At 44.5% G+C, this 23,560-nt stretch overlaps 1 protein-coding gene across 1 annotated transcript in view; it reads right to left on the reverse strand.

The window, feature by feature from the left end:
• The window catches only part of FERMT1 (FERM domain containing kindlin 1), a 36,627-nt gene extending 25,203 nt beyond the window's left edge, over positions 1-11,424 (reverse strand). Inside the window, exons 1-5 of the mRNA XM_055132690.1 lie at positions 11,274-11,424; positions 9,642-9,875; positions 8,753-8,899; positions 7,596-7,809; positions 5,517-5,619 (exon numbers count right to left, since the gene is read on the reverse strand). Of these exons, the coding sequence (XP_054988665.1) occupies positions 5,517-5,619; positions 7,596-7,809; positions 8,753-8,899; positions 9,642-9,875; positions 11,274-11,424 (849 nt within the window). The remainder of the gene's footprint in view (positions 1-5,516; positions 5,620-7,595; positions 7,810-8,752; positions 8,900-9,641; positions 9,876-11,273) is intronic.
• Between the last annotated feature and the right edge of the window lie 12,136 nt (positions 11,425-23,560).

A 23,560-nucleotide genomic window follows, 5' to 3' on the forward strand; every position in this document is an offset into this window, starting at 1 on the left:
GAGCCAGGAATAATCGCTGAGCACCGAAATGTGTGACACAAACATCAAAAAAAGAGAAGTGCTTTTTCTCCATAAATGTTTGAAAAAACACTACAGACTACTGTAATTATCATCACAAAATTAAAAGAGTCATATTGCTTGAATATTTTTGTAGAGGAGCAACAGAAAATACAATGAAGATCTTCCTTTTGCATAGATTCTAAGGGGACACAAAATGAATATCCAAAGTGAGTTGCCCTCTCTTTCTTGTTGCTCATAAAACAGTGTCATTTTTCTTTGGATTGTCTATATCTTTTCTTTCTTTTCTTTTTTTTTTTTTTTTGCTTTTTGGGTCACACCCGGTGATGTGCAGGGTTACTCCTGGCTCATGTACTCAGGAATTATTCCCAGTGGTGCTCATGAACCCGGGTCAGCTGTGTGCAAGGTAAACGCCCTACTCGCTGTGCTATTGCTCCAGCCCCTGGATTATCTTATATCTTGTTCTTTTCATTCAATAATATACCACAAGCATGTTCTACATAAAAAGAAAATAGTTTCACTATTCTTCCTAATTTTAACACTATCTGGACAGATTATAATGCACTTAACTAATTCCCTGTGATAAATGTTTAGGTGGTTTCCAATCGTCTCCTAAAATAAATAATACAGCCTTTGTTCTGAGGGGTAGAGATAGCAACTCACACATTGTGAGCATAACTGGTATAAGTACCGTGGGGTGGAGTTGCTTACTCAAAGGTATATGGAATTGTAATTCTGATAGACATTGCCAAAATGCCTCCCTAGGAGGCTAACTTGCTTGTACTTTGGCCTCTACACAGTGCGTGAGAAAGCTGATTTGCCCGCATTCTCACTAGGACAATAGAAGGCTAAGAGCCATGTTGTTCTCTTTGTCTTTCTATGAACTATTTGCTCACCCCACCTCCTTTTTATTGTTGACTTTTATTTTTTATTTTCTCTTGGGGCCACACCTGGTAGTACTCAGGGCTTATTTCTGGCTTGGTGTTCAGGGACCATTGCTGGTGGGCTTGAGGGACCCAGGGGGCCAGGTGTGTGAAAGGCAAGCACCCTACTTGCTATATCATCTCTCTAGTCCAAAGGATTTTGCATTCGCACAGTTAAAAAAGCAAATTATTTTTTATTTTTATAATTAAAAATGGGCTGGAGTGGTAGCACAGCAGGTAGGGTGTTTGCCTTGCATGCAGCCGATCCAGGTTCAATTCTTCCGTCAATCTCAGAGAGCCCGGCAAGCTACCGAGAGTATCTCGCCCACACAGCAGAGCCTGGCAAGCTACCTGTGGTGTATTCGATATGCCAAAAACAGTAACAACAAGTCTCACAATGGAGATGTTACTGGTGCTCTCTCAAGCAAATCTATGAGCAATGGGATGACAGTGATACAGTGACAGTGATAATTAAAAATCTATTTTAGTCACTGTCTCTGTCATCCTGTTGTTCATCAATTGCTCAAGTGGGCACCAGTAATGTCTTCATTTGTCCCTATTGTGTGCTAGTGTAGCCCAATGGCGTCTGCTTATTCCAGGAACACGAAGAGCATGTTATTGTTACTGTTACTGTTTTTGGCATATCAATTACGCCACGGGTAGCTTGCCAGGCTCTGGCATGAAGGCGGGATATCCTCAGTAGCTTGACAGAGGCTTTTGGGGCGGCCTCTAATCGTCCGTCCTCCCTCCCTCCCTCCCTCCCCCTTCCTTCCTCCCTCCCTCCTCCCTCCCTCTCTCCTTCCTTCCTTCCTTCCTTCTCCTTCCTTCCTTCCTTCCTTCTTCCTTCCTTCCTTCCTTCCTTCCTTCCTTCCTTCCTTCCTTCCTCCCTCCCTCCCGTCATCCCCTTCCCCTCCCTCCCTCCCTCCCCCTCCCTCCCTCCCTTCCTTCCTTCCTTCCTTCCTTCCTTCCTTCCTTCCTTCCTTCCTTCCTTCCTTCCTTCCTTCCTTCCTTCCTTCCTTCCTTCCTTCCTTCCTTCATCCTTCCTTCCTTCCTTCCTTCCTTTCCTTCTTCCTTCCCCATATGTAGTGCCTGGGATTGAACTTGGGTCAGCTCCATGCAAGATAACTGCTCTCCCTGCTGTACTATAGCTCTGGCCCTTGAGTTTCTTTCTTTAACATGAAACTGCCTTGCAAAAGGAAGGCATTTAACAGATAATCTATTGGTAAGGAAATTGGTTCCCCAGGACCAAGCAGTTAAGGAGAAGGTGACTAGGGAAGTCTGACTCTAACCACACTCCGTCAACACACATGATTAGGGGGGCAAAAGGAAAATTGGATGTAATTCCTTTTTCAAGGTATCTGCAGCTGATTTGTAGAAAAAAATTCACAACCATGGTACAATTAGAGGTGGGAGTCCTGAAATCTCACTCAGTGGTGACTCAATGAAGAGAAAAGTCAATGTTCCAAGAGTAGAGAACAGCTCCTCTAAAGACTGAATAAGGTTCAGGGCTGGATTCTTGGACTTAGGGATCGAATACAGAGGAATCATGGTTGAGGAGAATTTACATCTCCATTTGCACCAAATTGTAGTGGAAATTGAGCATTTTCTTCAATGATTAATGTAAACAACAATTTACCCTAATACAGAGGACATGTGGATTGGTAACTAGTGAATCACAGATTCCCCCCTATTGTATCTTTGTTGCCATTTTCAAAGAATGCCAACAAGTACCACTTTGTTTAACTACACTAGTTATGAGGCATATGACTAGATCTTATTATCTAATTCAGTAAATGCAAATACCATTCTACACATTTTGAAAAAGATTTTGGTAACAGTAAGTTCCACAGAATGGCTTCATTTTGTATTACTTTAAGTAAATACACAACAGGGCCACTCTGAGTAGAAAGATTGGGACCAAACTAGTGGCTTGGCAAATAGAAAATGCTCAGAATTGTATCACTTATGTCTACTCTAATTTCAGAAAAAAAGTGGAGGTGGGGGGCTGGAGCAGTAGCACAGTGGGTAGGGTGTTTGCCTTGCACGTGGCCAACTCGGGTTCGATTCCCAGCATCCCGTATGGTTCCCTGAGCACTGCCAGGAGTAATTCCTGAGTGCAAAGCCAGAAGTAACCCCTGTGCATCGCCAGGTGTGACCCAAAAAGCAAAAAAAAAAAGTGGAGGTGGTTTATAGGAATGATTAACGCACAAGATAACCTAAATTGAACTAGGAATGCAGCAAGAAAAGAAGAAAGTTGAATTAGGAATTAAACTTAAAATGAAGTCGCAGAAAATGTATGATTTTGGACCTAACAAAACCATACAGAAAGAGAAAACCTGGAGCACTACATAATTCACAGTGCCTTGAAACAAAGTCAATTGTTTAGGAAGAGCAGGACAGTAATTTCTCCCGAAGGGTTTAGCAGAGTCGAGCCCACAAAATGGGAAAGAATATTTACCCAATACCCATCTGATAAGGATTACTATCCAGGGTATACAAGATATTAGTAGAATTATATAAGAACAAAGCCTCCAAACCCATCAAAAAATGGGGAGGAGAAATGGACAGAAGCTTCCTCAAAAAAGAAATACAAGTGGCCCAAGGCACATGAAAAAATGCTCCACATTGCTAATCATCAGAGAGATGCAAATCAAAACAACAATGAAATATCATCTCACACATTCAAAAGAACAAAAGCAACCAGTGCTAGCATGGATGTGGGGGGAAAAGGGATGCTCTTTCACTGTTTGTGGAAATTCTGACTGGTCCAGTCTTTCAGGAAAACAATATGGACAGTCCTTCAAAAACTAGAAACTGAACTTCCATATGACCCCACAATACCACTTCTGGGAATATATCCAGAGGTTGCAAAAAAGCACAGTAGAAAGGATATATGTACCTATATGCAGCACTGTTCACAACAGCCCAAATCTGGAAACAACCCAAGTGCCCAAGAACAGATGACTGGTTAAAGAAACTTTGGTACATCTACACTATGGAATACTGTTAGGAGAGATGAAGTCATGAAATGTGCTTATAAGTGGATAGACATGGAGAGTATCATGCTATGTGTGTGAAATGAGTCAGAAAGAGAGGGACAGACATAGAAGGACTGCACTCATTTGTGGAGTATAAAATAACATAACACGAGACTGACACCCAAGGACAGTAGATAGAAGGGTCAGGAAGATTGCTCCATAGTTGGAAGCTTGCCTCATGAGTGGGCAGGGAATACAGAAGGGGTAACTAAAAAAATAATCATTGGAGGAATCGGTTGGGATGAGAGATGTGTGCCAAAAGTAAAAGAAGGACCAAACATGATAACCTCTCAGTATCTGCATTGCAAACCATAATGCCCCAAAGTAGAGAGAGAGTATGGGGAATATTGTATGCCATGAAGGCAGTGGGAGGGTGGGAACTATGGGGGTACACTGGAGATATTGGTGGTGGGGAATGTGCACTGGTGGAGGGATGGATGTTTGATCATTGTGTGATTGTAACTCAAACATGAAATCTTATAACTATATATATATCTCAAGGTGAATCAATACAATTAAAAAAAAGGGTTTAGCAGATTCAACTTTTTTTTTTTGCCATGATTCACTAGAAATTATTCACTAGGAACTCAGGTGAGGTTCCTGGGCAGTCAATGGCATCTAAGCCAATGGCCACACAGAAGATCCATAGAAATGGCAAGGGATGAGGTTTCCTTTGAAGAAGATGCCAGGTAGGGAACTAGAGGGAACTAAGAAGAGCCGGAACTAAAGTCAAGATACAAGGGACAGAGACACTTCTATAGGATTTGCACTGAATAGGAAACAGGGGTCACATTCTTCAAGCAAGGGCTCAGTGTAAGTGGGATGATGACCAAGCAGGGGGCTGTGAAGCAACTACACAGCTGCCTGTATAGTTGGAGCAGCTCCCCTCCACCCCCACCCCAGTGGCACTGGTCTGGCAACCCCATTAGAGTTTCTGCACGTGGCCACTTAAGGCTGACACACAACTCTGCAGAAGCGTGAACCAGGAGCCAGGAAGGGGCAGAAGCTCAGGGGTCCCATTTCACCAATCAGTTATCCTAGTAAACTGCAGGTGGGAGTTGGAAACCCACTGAAGTGCTTAATTCTATAGCAGTGTTCTATTTCTCATGACAAAGGACTTAATTAGTCCTGAAGTAGCAAGTCTGACGGGGCCAACCTAGGGTCCTGGCTTGCTCATGAGAACCTGTGCTTAACCTTCCTTGATGACTCTCTTTCCCTTCTGCATATTAAAGTTGGTGGCCTGTGAGTCTCTCTTTTTCTTTTTTCCTCATTCCTGTGAATGGAGATAGACAGGGACCACCCAACGTGCCCAAGGTGGGCACAAAGACCTCGAGAGATGCTGATAACTCAGGGGCAGCTTACCACAGCCTCCAAAGACCAAAAGATGAAATTCCAGAGCCCAGAAAACATTGATTGCTAGGAGCCCACAGAACTAAACTGAATGTTATTAAAATGAATTCTGACCACCATAAAGAAATGACACATTGGCCACTTCCATGCATACACTTTAGGAAAAGAGCAAAATTTTCTTACTTACTTTGGGATTCAAGTCAAAGAAGGTGTAGTATTTAAATCGTAACAGAAGCTGCTCATCCTCCTGGATGCCTTGTTCCATAAGGGAACGTGAGGAGTCCAGCCAGCTAGAAAGCAACATAATAAGTTATACAAGTCAATTTTATACATATAACACACCTTATGGGTAATTTTATATAGTACTACATAATCTCTGGCACATTATATTATATTAAATATGATATTTATTTATACATATGTATACACATGTACTTATGTCACATAGAACGGCACACATATCTCCTTGAACAGAGTTTCAGTCAGCAATGTACCCAATAACCAATTAGGGAAGAGAACTTAATCACAGCTTACATTTACATTTTATCTTACAGCTTTCACAACTTCCAAGTGCTTTATTTACATAGAGAAATTCCTCAGAAAACATTGGGTTTTTTTTTTCAGTGTTGATAAGAAAAAAAAATCCTAACCAATAATGAACACAACTTAATCGGAGGACTTGCTTTTGGTATGCATTGTTTTGGTTAAAACACAAACTTTGTTAAAGTCACTTTCCAGGAAATTCTGGATGCTGTAAGGACTACTGTATATGTCACTTTTTCATAGACACATTAAAGTAACCCGGAGCAGGAACCAGGGCAGTTCTCGGTTTTACAGATGAAGAAACAAAGTCTCAGTGGCGTTAGCTGGTATTAAAGGGAACATGCTTGGTGGGGGGGCCAGAATAAGAAAATCTGTGTTCACTGAGTGCCCACATGACCTCTTCCCTACAACTTGGGGCCCAGAGCAAAGCTCACTCTACCTGATTGCCTAGTACTTTCTGACAGAATATTCTATACTGCCCTGCCCAAGAGAGTACCGGTAGCCGCGTGTTGACATGCTAAAGATTTAAATTCAAATGTAAATATCTCGTGTAGGTTCCTGGCTCCAGGACCAGATGTAGAGTTGAAAAATTAAAATTCGAGGGGCTAGAGTGAAAGCACAGCAGGTAGGCCATTTGCCTTGCACGCGGCCGACCCAGGTTCGAATCCCAGCATCCCATATGGTTCCCTGAGCACCGCCAGGAGTAATTCCTGAGTGTAGAACCAGGAGTAACCCCTGTGCATCACTGGGTGTGACCCAAAAAGCAAAAAAAAAAAAAAAGACTATAAAATAAAATTAAGAAAATACTAACTTTAAAAAAATTAAAATTCGAGAATGGTATTTGGTGAAGAGGTAGAGGTGAAATGTAACAAAAACGAGAAGAGATGAAGACTGTAGAATACTGTGCATGTGAAAGGCTTAAAGATCTCTTAAATAAAGCCCCATGGGAGAACAAGGATAATCTAAATGTATTCTCTATCTTAAAGGAATTGGAAGTTCAGGGGCAGATTAGCAATTCTCAAATGAACAAACTGTTCGAATGAACTTCAGGGAAGTGACTGGGATTGAGTGGTGACCTCTGAGAAGGAGACAGTATGTGTCTGGGGTTAAAAGGACAAGTCAGGGATGGACCACAGGGCAAGAAGGTAAGGGTATTGGGGAAGAGAAAGACCTTGGGGCCAGTGGGCATGAAGAATAGGAGGGAGAATACAGGACAGACTGAGATGGCTGAGGTAGAGTTGAACATATTTAATAAATTTCTCTGTATTTGGTGAACAATAAGGCATGGAAAAATGGTGGTTTGAAAAATATTCTGAGTATATTTTCTGAGCCCCCACCAAACCAAGCTGAAGGACTTGTGTATTAGAACACCCAGAGAGAAGTGGGGTTCACAAAAGGGGCCACCTGGGATCTCTTCACTGACTCATGGCAGCTAACTCATGTATTACTTGCTCTACTGTCATCAAATATACTTGGAACACATATAGAGGTGAAGAGTGGTATTCATGTAGGGTAATCCACCGAGCTGCTGCCTGGATACACACACACAGTCAGGAGCTCAATGTACTGAAACCATCAAAGGCTGGGCTTTCTCCTTTTGTCACTATAATGTGCACTGTCTTCTGCTGATAGAATGCAATCCTTGGGCATGCCTACTTAAACATGAAATACTCCACTCTGGTCAACATCAGTTCAGAGAAGCCCCATGGATTCATGTCCTTACCCAGCATTAAGCTTGGCTTTGTCAATGAGAGACCGAGGCTGGTACATTTCAGCAAGTGCTTCCGGAGACTGGGGGGGTTGGCTGAATGCAAGGATGCTGCAGTTCTGTTCCGTCAGGGGACTGTCACTGAACCACGTCATGGTGGATGATGCTGGTGTTCCATTGACAGGGTCGTATGTGGGAGTCATGGTTTTACTGTACAAACCAGGACTTACTGCAAGGCAAAGGAAGAAGGCATTCTAAGATTGTGGGGGGAAAGTATTGGAAAAATAAGGCCTAACATTACTTACGTTAAAATGGGTTTTTAATGTGTATGACATTAAAACTCATCAGATGAGTAATGACCTATTGAAGAGACATTGTACACAGGCAATGCTCGTGACTCAATATTTATCTCCTGAAAGTTTCTATATACAAACAATGCAAAAATTTCCAAAGCTAACATTGACATATAGTAGGAATTTTCTCTTTATCGGTTATTAAAATTTTTCCTTTTAAGCTGTGAGTTATTAGAGAGCTGAAGACCTCACAGATTGAGTGCAAATGTTCACTTGGAACAAACCAGCAGTACTTTCCACTTGTAAGAATTCAGCTCACTGGTGATTTACAAATGATCTAGATCTTATTTGCATAAGGGAAGTAAAAATAATCCCTTTTTTATATTGATAAGTACTATACTTGCTCAATGTTGCAAGCAAACTGTAGATTAATTTATTTTTATATTAAACAAATAATACTTTTGCAAAATTTTTACCTGCCCCTGCATGGTCAATTCAAAATTTATATTGAATTCAGTAAAGTCAGATGTAGATAAAATCAGGAAAAGATTTTATTTTATGTGAGTGACTCAGTGAATCTCCTTTCTCATTGAATTCATTCCTGTTCTACTCAAATTTTGCGTTCATCAGCATATATTACACACAATGAAAAGGATTTGCTAGTACACATATCTCGTTAAAAATGTTGTTAGTTTATAAAACAAGTCTATAACGTTTCTTAATCAGAGGAATCCTGCAATTTCAGACCCTAATTGGGGGAGAGAAGGAGAAAAGGACAGAAAAGGAGGAACAGAGGAAGGGAAGCTTTGGGGGATATGAGAATTTAAGACATTCTATATTGATGAATAGGTCCAACAAAATATTGGTCACAAATCTCACCTGGTGAACCTGAACTTGTTGAAGAACCCTCCAGGTTCAATACATCTTCAATGACGGGTTCCTTATTATTTTTTTCTTTCTTCTTCTTCTTTTTAAAATATTCATCAGAAGGCTTTAACAAGGAAAGTTCTTCTGATCTTCTAATATCTAAGGATAAAGAAAATAATTTGGTGGGAAATATTTATATTATTTATTTATTATCATGGGGGAAAATTTGGACTATAGCCAGCAGTGTTCAGATGTCAGGGATTGAACCTCCGTTGGCTGTGTGCTGGCAAGCACCTTACCTGCTGTACTAGCTCTCTGGCCCCACATTATTTCATTATTTCAGTAGTGTTCCATTTGGTTCAACTTTACAAAATGGATAAAGGCCCCTGCCCTGAGCTTGGGACCTGCTTTTTGGTTGGGATGATAGCTCCAAGGGCTAGAGTGTATGCCTTGAATGTGGTGGTCCTGATTTTGATCATTTGGCCCCTGAATACTGTTGGTGGTCTCTGAACACTCTAAGGTGGTCCTTGTGGCCTCCTGGGAAGGTTATCCCTCCTCTTCCAAAAGAAATGCGTGCTTCCCAGGAAGTGTTCTGTCAAGACCACAGCTTGACATAGGCAGAAAGCATGCATAATTTCTTTGTGCTGGGGCCGGAGTGATAGTATAGTGGGTAAGTCTTTTGCCTTGCATGAGGTTGACCCAGGTTTGATCCCCAGCATCCCATATGGTCCCCTGAGAACTGCTGGGAGTAATTTCTGAATGTAGAGCCAGGAGTAAGCCCTGAGCATTGCCGGGTGTGGACCAAACACAAACATGAATTTTCTTTATCTTCATATGCTGACAGTTCAAAGAGCACAGCATCCTCCCACACCCCCAACCTCGTCCTTCACAAGGTACTCACTTAGGGTTTTGCAGATATCACTGACAGCTTTAAAAACCACAGCAGAGAAGCTGACTCGCAATCTCACCGTCTTCACATTTGGCAGGCGGAGGCGAAGCATCTTATGCTGAGGGGTGAAGAGTAGCTTTGCATCTGCCTGGACTCCACATTTGTCCAGTGTCCAGTGTGTTTTCAGGAGCCAGCAGCGCTTCTGTTCCCACCAGAGGGCAAAGTCTGACCAGTCTTGGGATATGTCTGCCCAAATGACATATGCAATGAAGCACACTCTGGAATGAATCTTCTCGAGTCAATTTGAGCAAAATCAGAAGGGAACGGCTCACCCTGAGCTGCAACCCCAGGCTCAACCATCCTTGACTTCTCTTCAGAGACTAAAACCTTCTATCTAAACTCTGGGTCAGGTGCAGATACATATTTTATTCATGGGAACATTTCAAGTTCTCGTTCTTAAAACCTCATGGCAGAGTCTAGGAAGACCAGGCACATTTGACTTTCTGTATTCAAGATTTCTCAGAGAGAGAGAGAGAGAGAGAGAGAGAGAGAGAGAGAGAGAGGGAGAGAGAGAGAGAGAGAGAGAGAGAGAGAGAGAGAGAGAGAGAGAGACAGAGAGAGAGAGAGAATGTTTCATAAAGTAAGAGAAATTATGGACCCCAAACTGGGATGTGGGTAATTCCAGAGTGGAGTGTGATATCTTGGTCTTCCTATTTTGTTTAAACAGGAAGAGTAGGAAATGGTAAACAAGACTCGAAAGACACAATAGCACCAAACTACTTGTTTCACCGAGCAAAATTAACACTGTAACCTAATGCCTTGGCACCCAATACCCTGGCACCCATAGTCACTATTCTCAACCTGGGGCAAAAAGGGCCCACTTTGGGTCCCCAGTCTATGTTTTCCACATTCCAAGAAGGTTTGGGATGAAACAGCATAAACAGGGATAGGGGTATGGTATGAAATAAGGGGGCCAATGAATTAGAAAAAGTAGGGGAGGGTACAGGAAGAAATCAAGGTCAGAAGGGGGCCTTGGTCAGAATGAGGCTAAGAGTTAATGCTCAGTGCAATGGGCTAGTTCTTGTGGGAATATGACATTATATCGATTGGGAAGTTTCAGTCAGTCAAGGAAGAGTCAGACTTTCCAAGGTTTCTGAGTCTTTCGAGTCCTCTATTTCTCTTCTTCCTCAAAGAAGGGCACCACCAAAGGAAATCTCATCAGAAAACTGCCGATCATATAACCTAGACCAGTCGTTGAGTGTCGAGGCAACAGAGAAGGTTTAAAATTGAGAAAAACTAGGGGCTGGAGGCATAGTAGAGTGGTTAAGGTGCTTGCCCGGCATGTAGTCTAACTGGGTTTGATCTCTGATAATCCCATATGGTGTCCTGAGCACCAGGAGTGATTCCTGAGTGCAGAGCCAGGAATAAGCCCTGAGCATTGCTGGGTGTGGCCCTCAAACAAAAATAAAATTGAGAGAAAACTTGGCCTGGGGGGTGGGGGGCACATGACTCAGACGCATGCATACTTGTCATGTGGGAGACTCTGGTTAGACCCCAAGCAGTGTCAGGGGTGCTCCCCTAGTACTGTGGGGAGCCCTCAGACCCCACCACATCTAGAGAAATCACAAAGAGCCAGCAACTTACTGATCTTCTCTACTAACTTGAGCATCACTCCTCCCACGTGCAGGTCTCCAGACACTCTCAGCGGGACAGGGCTTGGCTCCTCTCCGCTAGAGTTGTCTACTCGGACCACAAGCTCCCAAGAGGCTGACACAAAGTCGCTGGAGGACAGCATGGTGGCAAAGGCACGTAGTCGCTGCATGAGAAGGAGACGTGAATTAGAAGAGGAGCCAGAAGTGGAGGCTTTCTGGCAGACACCACGTAGCTGACTCTTCCTGCTTCTGTTTATGGGGATGTTCTCTTCATAACCTGCTGATATTCAGCATCCTGTGTGTGTGTGTGTGTGTGTGTGTGTGTGTGACTGTGTGTATACTGGATGGAATTTTAAAAAAATAGAATCACTGTGAGATACACCTTTACAAAGTTGTTCATGATTGGGTTTCAGTCACACATTATTCCAACATCAATGTACATTTTCCACCACCAGTGTCCTAGATTTCCCTACTGATACCCACTTTCCCACTCTTCCTCCTCCTCTTCCTCCTCCTCCTCCTCCTCCTCCTCCTCCTCCTCCTCCTCCTCCTCCTCCTTCTTCTTCTTCTTCTTCTTCTTCTTCTTCTTCTTCTTCTTCTTCCTCCTCCTCCTCCTCTTCCTCCTCCTCCTCCTCTTCCTCTCCTCATCCTCCTCCTCTTCCTCCTCCTCCTTCTCCTCCTTCTCCTTCTCCTTCTCCTTCTCCTTCTCCTTCTTCTTCTTCTTCTTCTTCTTCTTCTTCTTCTTCTTCTTCTTCTTCTTCTTCTTCTTCTTCTTCTTCTTCTTCTTCCTCCCCATCCCTCTCTCCTTCCCTTCCTTCCTTCCTTCCTTCCTTCCTTCCTTCCTTCCTTCCTTCCTTCCTTCCTTCCTTCCTTCCTTTTTTCTTTTCTCTCTATCTCTGTCTCCTTTTGGGGATTATGGTTTACAATACGGGTACTAAAATGTTATTATGTATATCCCTTTATACTTAGCACCTTAACTTAAAAAGTCCTGTGGAGTGAGGTAGAGAGAAATGGGTACTTGGATGGTGCTTGTGGTGCAGTAACGTATACTTTGAAGAATTGTGAAATTGTACCCCTTCAGCAAATACAGTAGTGTGAATGGAGGAATAGGGCATGGTGGGGGGTAGTTCTATGGGTTAACGTACATACCTTTTAGGCGCCAGGCCTGCGTTCAATCCCTGCTATGGCACTACCCACCTCCCACCTTCCATTTGGACTTTGTCAAAGGTCTACCCCAGGCTCTACCCCAAGGTTTTGTGTGGCCCAAAAATTTGCACACGAAGCCCCACTGCAGAACAGTTCCACTTTGGGAGGGTATCAAAGGGGCAGGTGAGGCGGCCACACAGGGTCTCAGGGGACACTGATGCACTCAGCCAGCCCCTGCATCTCGTGGTCCTGAGGCAGGAGGACCCCACTGAGCTCTCTCTCTCAGTGATGCTCAGCTAGGCTACAAACTGCTCCCAGCGCGCGCCGTCACTCTCGTGCGTGATATACCTCTCGCCCACCTTGCGCTCCAGTTCTCGGAGGTCCAGCCACGTCTGGTCCTCCTGAATCCGGCAAAACAGGGGCTTACTGGGGGGCCACACTGCGGGCGGCCAGCAGCGTCTGGAGCTGAGGCGCCACATGGCCCAGCTGCACTGTGGTATCATGCGCGGAGACTGGTTAAATGGCCGTTGGGGTGGAGGGGACTGTGAGCGGGAGGGGAGAGGGAACTGGAGAGGGATTCTGGGGGACTCAGTGCAGGAGAGAATGGAAGGAAGAAGACCAGGAGGGGAGGCGATGGAGTAAGTATCAGGAGAGGAAGAACAACGAACCAAGAGTTGGGAAATGGAAGGGTTGATGCCCGGTTGAGGGTGTAGAGAAAAACAATAGTTTGATTTTTTTATTTGATGTGTTAGTCGATCACAATATTAATAATAATAATATTCATAATAATGCCATTAGTGCAAGTCTGGGCCACACAGCAGAAAGATTATACACGTTCCATATTTTCTTTCTTTCTTTTTTTTTTTTTTTTGCTTTTTGGGTCACACCCAGTGATGCTCAGGGGTTACTCCTGGCTCTGAACTCAGGAATTACTCCTGGTGGTGCTCAGGGGACCATACGGGATGCTGGGAATCGAACCCAGGTCGGCTGTATGCAAGGCAAATGCCCTACCCGCTGTGCTATCGCTCCAACCCCACATTCCATATTTTCTTATTTTATTTTGGGGCTTCTCCTAGAGAGCTCAGCAAACTACTGAGAGTATCCTACCTGCATGGCAGAGCCTGGCAAGCTCCCTGTGGCATATTCAACATGCCAAAAACAGTAACAATAACAGGTTTCATTCCCCTGACCCTGAAAGAGCCTCTAATCATTGGGAAAGACACGTAAGGAGAGGCTGCTAAAATCTTAGGGCTGGGATGAATGGAGATGTTACTGGTGCCCACTCAAGTAAATCAATGAACAATGGGATGACAGTGATGATGATTATTATCTATATTATTAATTTGTAGTGCTGGGGTCAACCTCAAGGTCTCACCTGCAATGCAGGCATATATTCAACCGTAGCACTGTCATCCCGTTGTTCATCGAATTGCTCGAGCAATGCAGGCATAAATAACAATAAATTATATCCCTGGCCTACTCTCTTATTTTTAAACTTTTAAAATTAATTTTGGGTCTTGGGCATACCTGACAGTGATCAGGGTTTCTTCCCTTAGGGATTCCTCCTGGTAGTGTTCAGGGGACTGTGTGAGGATCCAGGGATCAAATCCAGGGCTTCATATGCAAGGCAGGCTCATTACCAATAAGTTACATCCCTGGACGATGCTCTTCTATTTTTAGATTATTTTTTAATTTTGGAGGGCATTCAGGGGATACGCCTAGTGGAATTTGGGGCTATAATGCTGCAATGCCATAAGAAACAAGCTCTAAGCCACAAGAGCTAAACTCTTAATAACCATCACAGACATTTCAACCAAGCTTGGTGCCCCAGGGTTTGCTCCGGGTGGAGTTTGGGGGCCACATGATGTCAGGGATAGAACTCAGCTTAGCCTCAGGCAAGGCAAGTGCCTAAATCTTGAGATATCCCATCTCTAAGACCTTCTTTTACCTTTAAGTGGAGAGCAAATTACACTATCTTTTGCCTTTTAAGACTGATGATTAAAAAGCAATCATTTGCGTGATAGCAAGTGGTTCTCCTTTTACTGCATAAAGACAAAACTTATGAGAAATCCATGTTTTCTTGGGTCTGCTCTTAGAGAATCATCACCACACCGCCCAATGCCCTAGCAAAGGCTTCTCTAGTTGAAGGTGTGCAGTGGGTCTGGGAAGGGGTTTGTGCGAGAGCACTTGTCTTTTGCAAGCCCCAGGCTGAGAGTTGGTTCCCAGCACTGCCCTGTAAACTGAATGCAGCCTGGACAGCACTGCGGTTTGTGGTTCCTGATGTAGCAGTCGTAGCATCATAACCAATGCTTGACCCAGGATGCATGAGCACTTTACCCAAGTGTATGACTCAGGTCACTGCAGCAACAACAATGAAAGGGAAAGGAAACTGAAGAAAAGTGTGCAGGAGGTATCCCTGGAGAAACGCTCAGGCTTTATTTAGCAGGTGTAGGATGGAGCTACAGGCCTGCTTTTATATCACACTCCAACTGATGCTAGCACTTAGGAGTCTAAATAGACAATTGAACAATGAGCTCTAAGACTCAGTTCCTGCCTACAACCAACCCAGATCAATTTAAGTCAGAAACTGTGTTGACATCTGAGCATTATTTTCTTAAATAATATGCAATACTTAAAGCATCAGCATCACGCCATTTTTGTGTTCTCTTGTGCTCAAATTTGTATGCCTAATAGGACCACAACATAAACAGAGTGAGTGAACACAGCATACATGAACAGGTTTAGATTATATGCTCAAATAAAATTCCAGAGTTCAGAAGTTGTTCCTAATGTTATTTTTATGGCTAGAGGATCTCCATGCACAGGGAGCTCTTTTGCTGGTCAGTACTATGCAGAGATTATTTCCAGCCTTACCTCTTGACTGACTGTCATTATCAGCCTCAAGCTTCACTCTCATCATCCTTTATTATGGATTGACTTACTGGAAGATGTGCTCTGTGTTTACTACCATCCTTTGTTACCTTCATCCTCTCAACAATCCCATTTAGATATGAGGAAATGCAAACTCAGAAAGGTTAGGTAACTTGTTGGAAGTAACACAGCAAGTGAGATTATAGCACCCAGTGAGATTATAGACCCAGTTAAGTCTATTCCAAACTCTTATTCACCACACCTGAACACGTGCTTGATAATGTTGCAACGCCCATAGGAAACGAACTCTTTTCTTTTCTTTTTTTCTTTTTGCTTTTTGGGTCTCACCCGGCAATGCACAGGGGTTACTCCTGGCTCATGCACTCAGGAATCACTCCTGGTGGTGCTCAGGGGACTATATGGGATGCTGGGAATTGAACCCGGGCCAGCTGCATGCAAGGCAAACGCCCTACCCGCTGTGCTATCACGCCAGCCCCAAGGAAACGAACTCTTTGAAGTCACATGAGCTAAACCCTTAATAACCATCACAGGCATTTTAACCAACACCCACCTTCCCAAACAGGGAAGAGACAAACAAAATGCCTACTCCATAGTCAAACTCATGACATGGCATTGAATCACTGAACTTTAGGATCATTATCATTTCTAAAATGCTATGATCTGAGGTTATTGAACACAGTTTGAATGTAAATAACCTAACCTCAAGGTGACTTCTTACTGCTTATTTCCTGAACAATCAAACACAAAAGTCTGTTCTTTTGCCCAACCTGGGCAATCAAGATACTTTTCATACAGGCAATAATAGAAGGTGATTGCCGTACAATGAAATTCAGGCTAAAATTAGACATTCTGGTTTCCCTACATTCCTCTCCTCTCCTCCTGCGCCTTCATTTTAAAATAAACTCAACTGCAGCAAGCAGTTACTTGTTGAAGAGAGCAACAAACTTCAACCTGGAACATGCAGCTACGGGAGACCAGAGCGGGAAGAAAGTGCAACCCAGCCGATTCCCCTGAGCTTGGAGAGAAGCACCTCCTCGGGTGCTTTTATAGAAGGTGCAAGAAAGACGGGAAAAGACAAGACAGAAAGATATACGTGGGACAAAAGGATGGGGTTAACAGCCCCAGTCGCTTTCCCTGGACGATCCTGAGGGTTCTCACTGCCCACGGCCTCTTAATCCCTTCCTGCCAGCTTGCAGGATCCGGGTGTCCTGTTCGCGGCGACCGCGCGGAAAGCAAGTTGCCCTTCACCGGGACAAAGGCAGCGTCCCCTTTGCGCGGCAGAAGTGCCAGGCCCTTGCAGAGGACCGTATTCGAGAAACCCATCAGATTTCTGGGTTCTGCGGCAAGGGCTGCAGAAGGGAAGAGGGTGAGGGTCTTCGGGACCAGCGGGGCACCGGCAGCTCCCCTCCCCGCCGTCTTCAGCCGTCCAGCACCCTAGCACCCACCTTCCTTCCCCGGGTCTGGAGCGTGCAGCCGCGCAGACGGGCGCGTGGAGGACGGCGCTCCTAGGGGCCCTGCAGAGGCCACCCGGGGCGAGCCGGGGGCACACGGCGGGTGGCCGGCGCTGGCGTCGATGGGGGCGCGGCAGCAGCTGTCGGGGGAGGCTCTGTCCCTCGACCTCCGGCAGAGGCTCGACGGCCGCCCCTAGGCGGGCGCGGGGGCGCGGTGGGTACGCGCTGTCTCCGCCCTGCGCCTTGGGCAGGCGGGAGCACGCCCAGCCCCGGGCCTGCTCGGTCTAGCTCAGCGGCGGGGCCGGCTGCAAAGGTGGCCGCTGGGCAGCATTGCAGCTGGGCGGGGAGAAGACGCGGGGGCGGACGCTCCGCCGTGGGTCCCCGGGCCCGGCTGCTGCAGGGCTTTCTGGATTCTCGTGGGCGCGCAGCCGACTTAGCCGGGCTGCTGCAGGTCCTGCCACTTGCCCTGCCCTCGGGGTATGCCCAGCAGTCCCAGCTCCAGCCGCCTCCCCCTTTAAAGAGCCTGCAGCGGCTCAGATCTGCAAAACGGTTCAGCTCTGAGTAAGAGGGTGAGGCCGGCCCTCGGGAAGGGCGAGGCGCCGGAACACTCATCCTGGAAGACCCCCCACGGAAGTTTGGGGTGGCTCAGCGTCCACTCACCACCCCACCCGGGCCACCTGGCCACCTTCCTGCAGGGATTGGCTTATAAAGGCCACAAACCCGGAAGCGAGGGCGACCTTGAGTAATTGACGCAGGTCTGTTTGTAGACACTTGACTGCGTACCAGGTCTGGAGCTGCGTACCTGGGAGACCGGGAGACCCCGGTTACTAAAGCGGGCATGGATATGATTGCTCGTCTGTAAAATGGGTCAGATGGGACCGCCCCTCCATGCTCCGCTCTGGGTAAAGTTCTGCCCCATTCCATGGCAGAATATTACGCAGCATCCCACGGGCTTGAGAGATGTGCATCAAGTACATCCAATTTGCAGTAACAACTGTTCACTTAAGAAAGTTTTAGAACGCTGCAATGGCTTTGAGACCAAAGTTCCTGCCTTGTGACCCTCAGTTTAGCCCCATCCTCAGTGCCTGCACTGGGCTGTGCTGTTTGGGACCCCCGGTGCCCAATCAAGTGTGCGACACGCAGCTCACGGCGCCAGGGATTGCGCCATCTCTAACGATTGCGACTCCTGCCCCCATCCCAGACAGCTAGCACTGTGGGTGGGTGGGTGGCACCACAGTTAGGAATGTGTGCCCTCCGTCGCTGCAGCTGCAAGAGGGGCAAAGGAAGAATTAAAAATAAATAAATGAGATACTGTAAAATTTCAAGTGGATTAATCCTGCCCTCCCACCCCCTGAATGTGACATGTAACCATTATTTAGCTTTGAACATATTTTAATTTAAATTAAAAAAGGTGAGCCAGACCATTGGCAGTAAATATGAACAGAAGCTTCCTCAAAAAAGAAATACAAATGGCCAAAAGGCACATGAAAAAAATGCTCCACATTGCTAATCATCAGGGAGATGCAAATCAAAGCAACATATTATATTAAAAAAAGCAACAATCATCTCACACCACAGAGACTGGCACACATTCAAAAGAATAGAAGCAACCAGTGCTGGCATGGATGTGGGGGAAAAGGGATGCTCTTTTACTGTTGGTGGGAATGCCAACTGGCCCAGCCTTTCTGGAAAACAATATAGACAGTTCTTCAGAAACTAGAAATTGAGCTTCCATATGACCTCGCAATACCACTTCTGGGAATATATCCTGAGGGTGGAAAAAAGCACAGTAGAAATGACGTCTGTACCTGTATGTTTATTGCAGCACTGTTCACAATAGCTAAAATCTGGAAACAACCTGAATGCTCGAGAATAGACGACTGGTTAAAGAAATTCTGGTACATCTATAAAATGGAATACTATGCAGCTGTTAGGAGAGATGAAGTCATAAAATTTGCTTATGTGGATAGACATGGATTGTATCCTGCTAAGAAAAATGAGTCAGAAAAGGAGGGACAGATGTAGAAGGACTGCACTCATTTGTGGAGTAAAAAATAACATAATATGAAACTAACACTCAAGGACAGTAAGTACAAGGGCCAGGAAGATTGCTCCATAATTGGAAGCCTGCCTCATAAGCTGGGGGAGAAGGCAGCTGGAATAGAGAAGGGATCACTAAGAAAATGATGGTTGGAAGGATTAGTCGGGATGGGAGATGTGTGCTGAAAATAGATACAGGACCAAACATGATAACCTCTCAGTATCTGTATTGCAAACCATAATGCCCCAAAGTAAAGAGAGAGTATAGGGGAAATTGTCTGCCATGGAGGCAGGGGGAGGTTGGGAGGGAAAGAGGGGATATTGGTGGTGGGGAATGGGTGGTGGGGTGTTTGATCATTTTATGATTATAACTTAAACATTAAAGCTTGTGACTGTATCTCACGGTGATTCAGTAAAACAAAACAAAACAAAAATTATTTAAAAAAAAAGGATGGTGTCCTGACGTCTAACATCTTTGATGGAGTGTCCATGGAATTGGAAGATGAGCACACTTTTGTGCCGGGGTTCTTTTGTGCAACATTGTTTGAGTTTTATCCATAGTGTATCTCCTGGGTTTTTCATTTTAATTTTTCTCACAACATGGTTATTCTTATCCTTACAACATAGATTCAACCTATCCCTAAAGTCCTTTGTTAGAAGTGTATTAGAAAGTGTATTTTGGACTCAAAATTCCATATATATGTGATTTAATATATAAAATATGTGACTTTAAGTCTTGATTCTGCTTTTTTTTTTTGAGGAGGAGGAAGTATATCCTACTCCCTTGGGTGAGTCAGCATTTTGAGTCATTTTAATTAACATATATTTTAAAAAAGCAGATAATAAACTTATTCACTTAATGAATTCGCTTAGTGTTTGTTACCTAGTATCACTGAGTTATTACGAGCAGGACATGGTAATATATAAAAATATGCAGATTAACAAGGCACAGAATTTATAATCAAATTGTGTAACTCTGATGCTAGGAAAGACAGAAAATGGATATTCTGTTGCTGCTACTTGTGAGACACCTGTTCTTTTATATTCCACAGAACAATCAGGTTAGCTGGATGTAGCAAAGGTATTATGCAGCTGAGAGCCCTTAACTGCAGGGGACCTCCTGTAGTTGAGGAGTTTGAAAGGGTGCACTATACCCCACCTGACCCTTGGACCAACCTAAGACAGAGACCTACAAGCGAGAGGGCTCCCAATGACGGGTAAGGCCAAGGGGGCCGAGGTTGCTACGCAGACTGGCTGTTCTAAAACAAAAAGGGGCAACTGTGGAGAGCCTCCACGGGACCGTGCTTTGCAACAACAGTTGCACTGTGCTTGTAAATTGCACCTTTCTTGGTAAACAACACCTGTGTGCTTCGAAAACCATTCCTAATAAGGAACAGGATGTCTTGCCACGCCCATAAGCTGTAACTAACCTATCAGATGCAGACACGTGGGCGAAAACAAGCAGCGAGAGGTATATAAGGAGGGAAGCTGCCTAGCTAGGGCCCCCCCCCTGGTTCCTTTTCCTTAGTTCGTCCTTAGTCCATGCTTCGTTCGTCCTTTTTCCTGTTTGCATGAGAAGGTTTCTTAATAAATAGCTGGAAGAAGAATCTCCGGGTTGCGTGTTCTCTTACATTCCACCAAGATGGAATATAAGAGAGTAGCTTCAGAAAGGAGGTAAGTTTTGTGTATAGGATTTCCTGAGCAATGCTCATGGCATCTTAGAGTTACAATAAAGCCTCCTAAAACATCTAGCTTCTGGGTTCCTGGGAACTTGGGTATTGTGAATAAGTGAGCAAGCCAAACGCCAAAAGCCTCCAGCAGCTCACTGCCCCGGTGCTCTCAGCCTGGGGCAGTTTCTTGCAGGACAACTGTGCTTGCAACTCCTGACCCGTGTATACGTACTGCACAGATCACTGCGTCTGCTGCCTGATTGGTTATACCCAATACTCAGGAAGGTTTGAAATCCGATCAATCTGAAGGCCAAGAAGATCGACTTTATGACGTCCACTCAGTTGGGGTCTCTGTAGAGGTTCCTGCCTCCCTTGCTTCCACGGTAGCACTGGGATCAAGCATCAGCGTCCAGGTCTAGCAATGTAATATGTTCTGCCTAACAGTGCTGGGGATGCCAACATCTCCCAGCAATGCTTGGGGGACCATGCAGTGCTGGGGACTGACTGAACCAAGGCCTCTACAGAGTACAAGGCTTGCACTCTGACCCCCTGAGCTCTCTCTCTCTCTCTCTCTCTCTCTCTCTCTCTCTCAGTCCAGGAGGTGATGAATGAGAAATAATTTGACATACTAGATAAGAGTGTGGTAGCTGCTTATCATAACCTGCAGTCTCCTGAGAACTAAATTGTTTTTTTAAAGTTGCAGATAGCTATTGTGCCTTAGTAGAAAGTATTTCCTGACCTCAAAGTTTTGTATGTTTGTGGTACAAATGCTGAAACAATAACTAATATCAGGTACCTATGTACTAAAAGGCAGAGTCTCTTGCTCCCGTGCCTGGCTGTCTTCACTGGGGCCCCTTGGCAGGGGTGGGTTGAGTTTCCCTCCCTGCCCCGAGCAGAGCCCCGGCAGCAGAAGACCATTGGATCCCAGCCACAGCCATGCTCAAGGCCCTTCTCCACACATTTGGACGAGCCTCACACATGAAGGAACTGGCAGAGGAACCCAGCTGTGTGGGACCCGGGTCTGAGATCTCCAAGCTCAGATTGGGACTGGGCCTCTTCCACCCAGATCCCCCATTTTCCAGTAGCTAGGAGGTCACACCCAGAAACTGCCCCCAGTGCCATGTAATCCCATCAATGGCCAACATCCAGAGACTATAAAACCAAGCTCCTGGACATCTTATAGCCTAGTTCTCCGTCTCGAAGAAAAGATCTGTGTAGTCCTATGTCCATTGCAGCACTATTCACAGTAACTAAGATCTGGAAACAACCAGCCAAGATCTGGTCACTTCCCCAGAGTGTCCCAGAACAGATGACTGGTTAAAGAAATTATGGAATATGTACACAATGGCACCACAGTTTGTCCCGATGTGCATGAAACTGGAGGGATTCATGCTGAGTGAGGTTAGAGAGAGACAGGAAAAAGATGGTCAGGCTCATAGGTTGTAGATAAAGAAACATAGTTAAAGGAATAACAAGAGATCACAGACAACAGAACTGGACAACTGGTTTACAGAATGTGGCTAATGCAGACTGGGGAGGAGGTGAGGGGGTGGGGCTCCAGGGGATGACTAGGAGGGGCTCCAGAGACAATCCTGGCGGGAAGTTACTTTCCCAGCAGAGGGTGTGTAGTCTGGTACTCAGAACATTGTATGCACAAAACCCTATCATTAACAGTATTGCAAATCACAGTGCTTCAACTTAAAAAAAATGTAAATATACATTAAGCATAGAAAAAAGTTAAGTGGGTCCTATCTACATGGTCACATGAGACATAGATTACTGAATGATTCTGATCAGTACTGCTGATCAGAAATAAAAGAGTAGAGAGTCTTTGAAAGTCCCAGTTGTTTTAATTTACCAAACATGAGTCATATTCTACCTCTAAAGCCTTCTCATTTCTACTGAAAGAGTTCTCAAAAGTTCTTTATTTGGATTCTATAATTAATTGATAAAATGGCAAGGGTCTTGGAACGAAGAGAGACAGATTTTTCCTTCTTTGATGCTTCTATTTGATAAAACAGAGTGGTTTACCTAACATTCAGTATTGTTATTATGTCTTTATTAAGGATTCCAACTAATAAGCATACTGAAAGTTGGGCTACTAAGAAGTGGCAACAGGCACCTAAAATGTATTTTAAATTTTTGTGGAGTTCTTGAGCCTCAGGTGCTCTGTTCATATTATGTGGAAAACAGGTTCTGTTTAGCACAAAGAAGCAGAATGTGCCTATTATAGCTACACCCTCGCTTCCAACTGGGTGGATAATGAGTGCTTTCTATGCCCAGACAAGTTCCAAGATTTTCTTCTTGCAACGAGGAGAGAGTGTGTCCGGATGCACCTAGAGGCACTAGATGAAGAAGGAGGAAGAGACCCAGATGGCAGCTGCTCAAGGTCACACTGAAAATGAGAGCAGCAGCAAAATGGACTTTGAACTCCTAAGGAGATGGAAAAAATCCCTCAACTTTGCATATCCTGAGTGTTAACCCTTTGTCAGATGAGTGGTGGGTAAATATTCTCTCCCAGTCTGTGTCATGTGGTTCTGTCATTGTTTCCCTTGTGGTACACACATTTCTTTATTTGATATAGTCCCATTTGCTTATCTTTGCTTCCATTGCATGATCAAATCACTGAAGGTATCTCTAGACACAATGTCATGAAGTATACCTATGTTTTTCTCAGTATTTATGAAGCCTAATATTGAATTTAATACATTTTGATTCAACTTTTGTGCATGGTATGAGAAAGTAGTCTGAGTCAATTTTTGTGTGAGACTGATCAGTTTTTCCATCATTTGTTGAAGAAGCTTTCTTAACTTTGTTTCATATATTTTTTTGTATCGAAGATTAACTGTCCATATACCCGAGGATCTGTCTCCGGACTCTTATTCTGTTCTGTTGGTCCAAGAGCTTGTCTTTTCCAGAACCAGACCGTTTTAATTACCACAGCTTAATTATATAATTTGAAGTTGGGAAAAGAAAATCTGTCCATCTTTTTTTCCCTACAACCGCTTTGGCTATTTGAGGGTTTGTAAAAAAAAAATTGTTTATTGAATCACAATGAGATATACAGTTATAAGATTGTT

The sequence above is a fragment of the Sorex araneus genome, chromosome 3 (genome assembly GCF_027595985.1).
Source record: "Sorex araneus isolate mSorAra2 chromosome 3, mSorAra2.pri, whole genome shotgun sequence".
In the NCBI taxonomy this organism is placed as follows: Eukaryota; Metazoa; Chordata; class Mammalia; order Eulipotyphla; family Soricidae; genus Sorex; species Sorex araneus.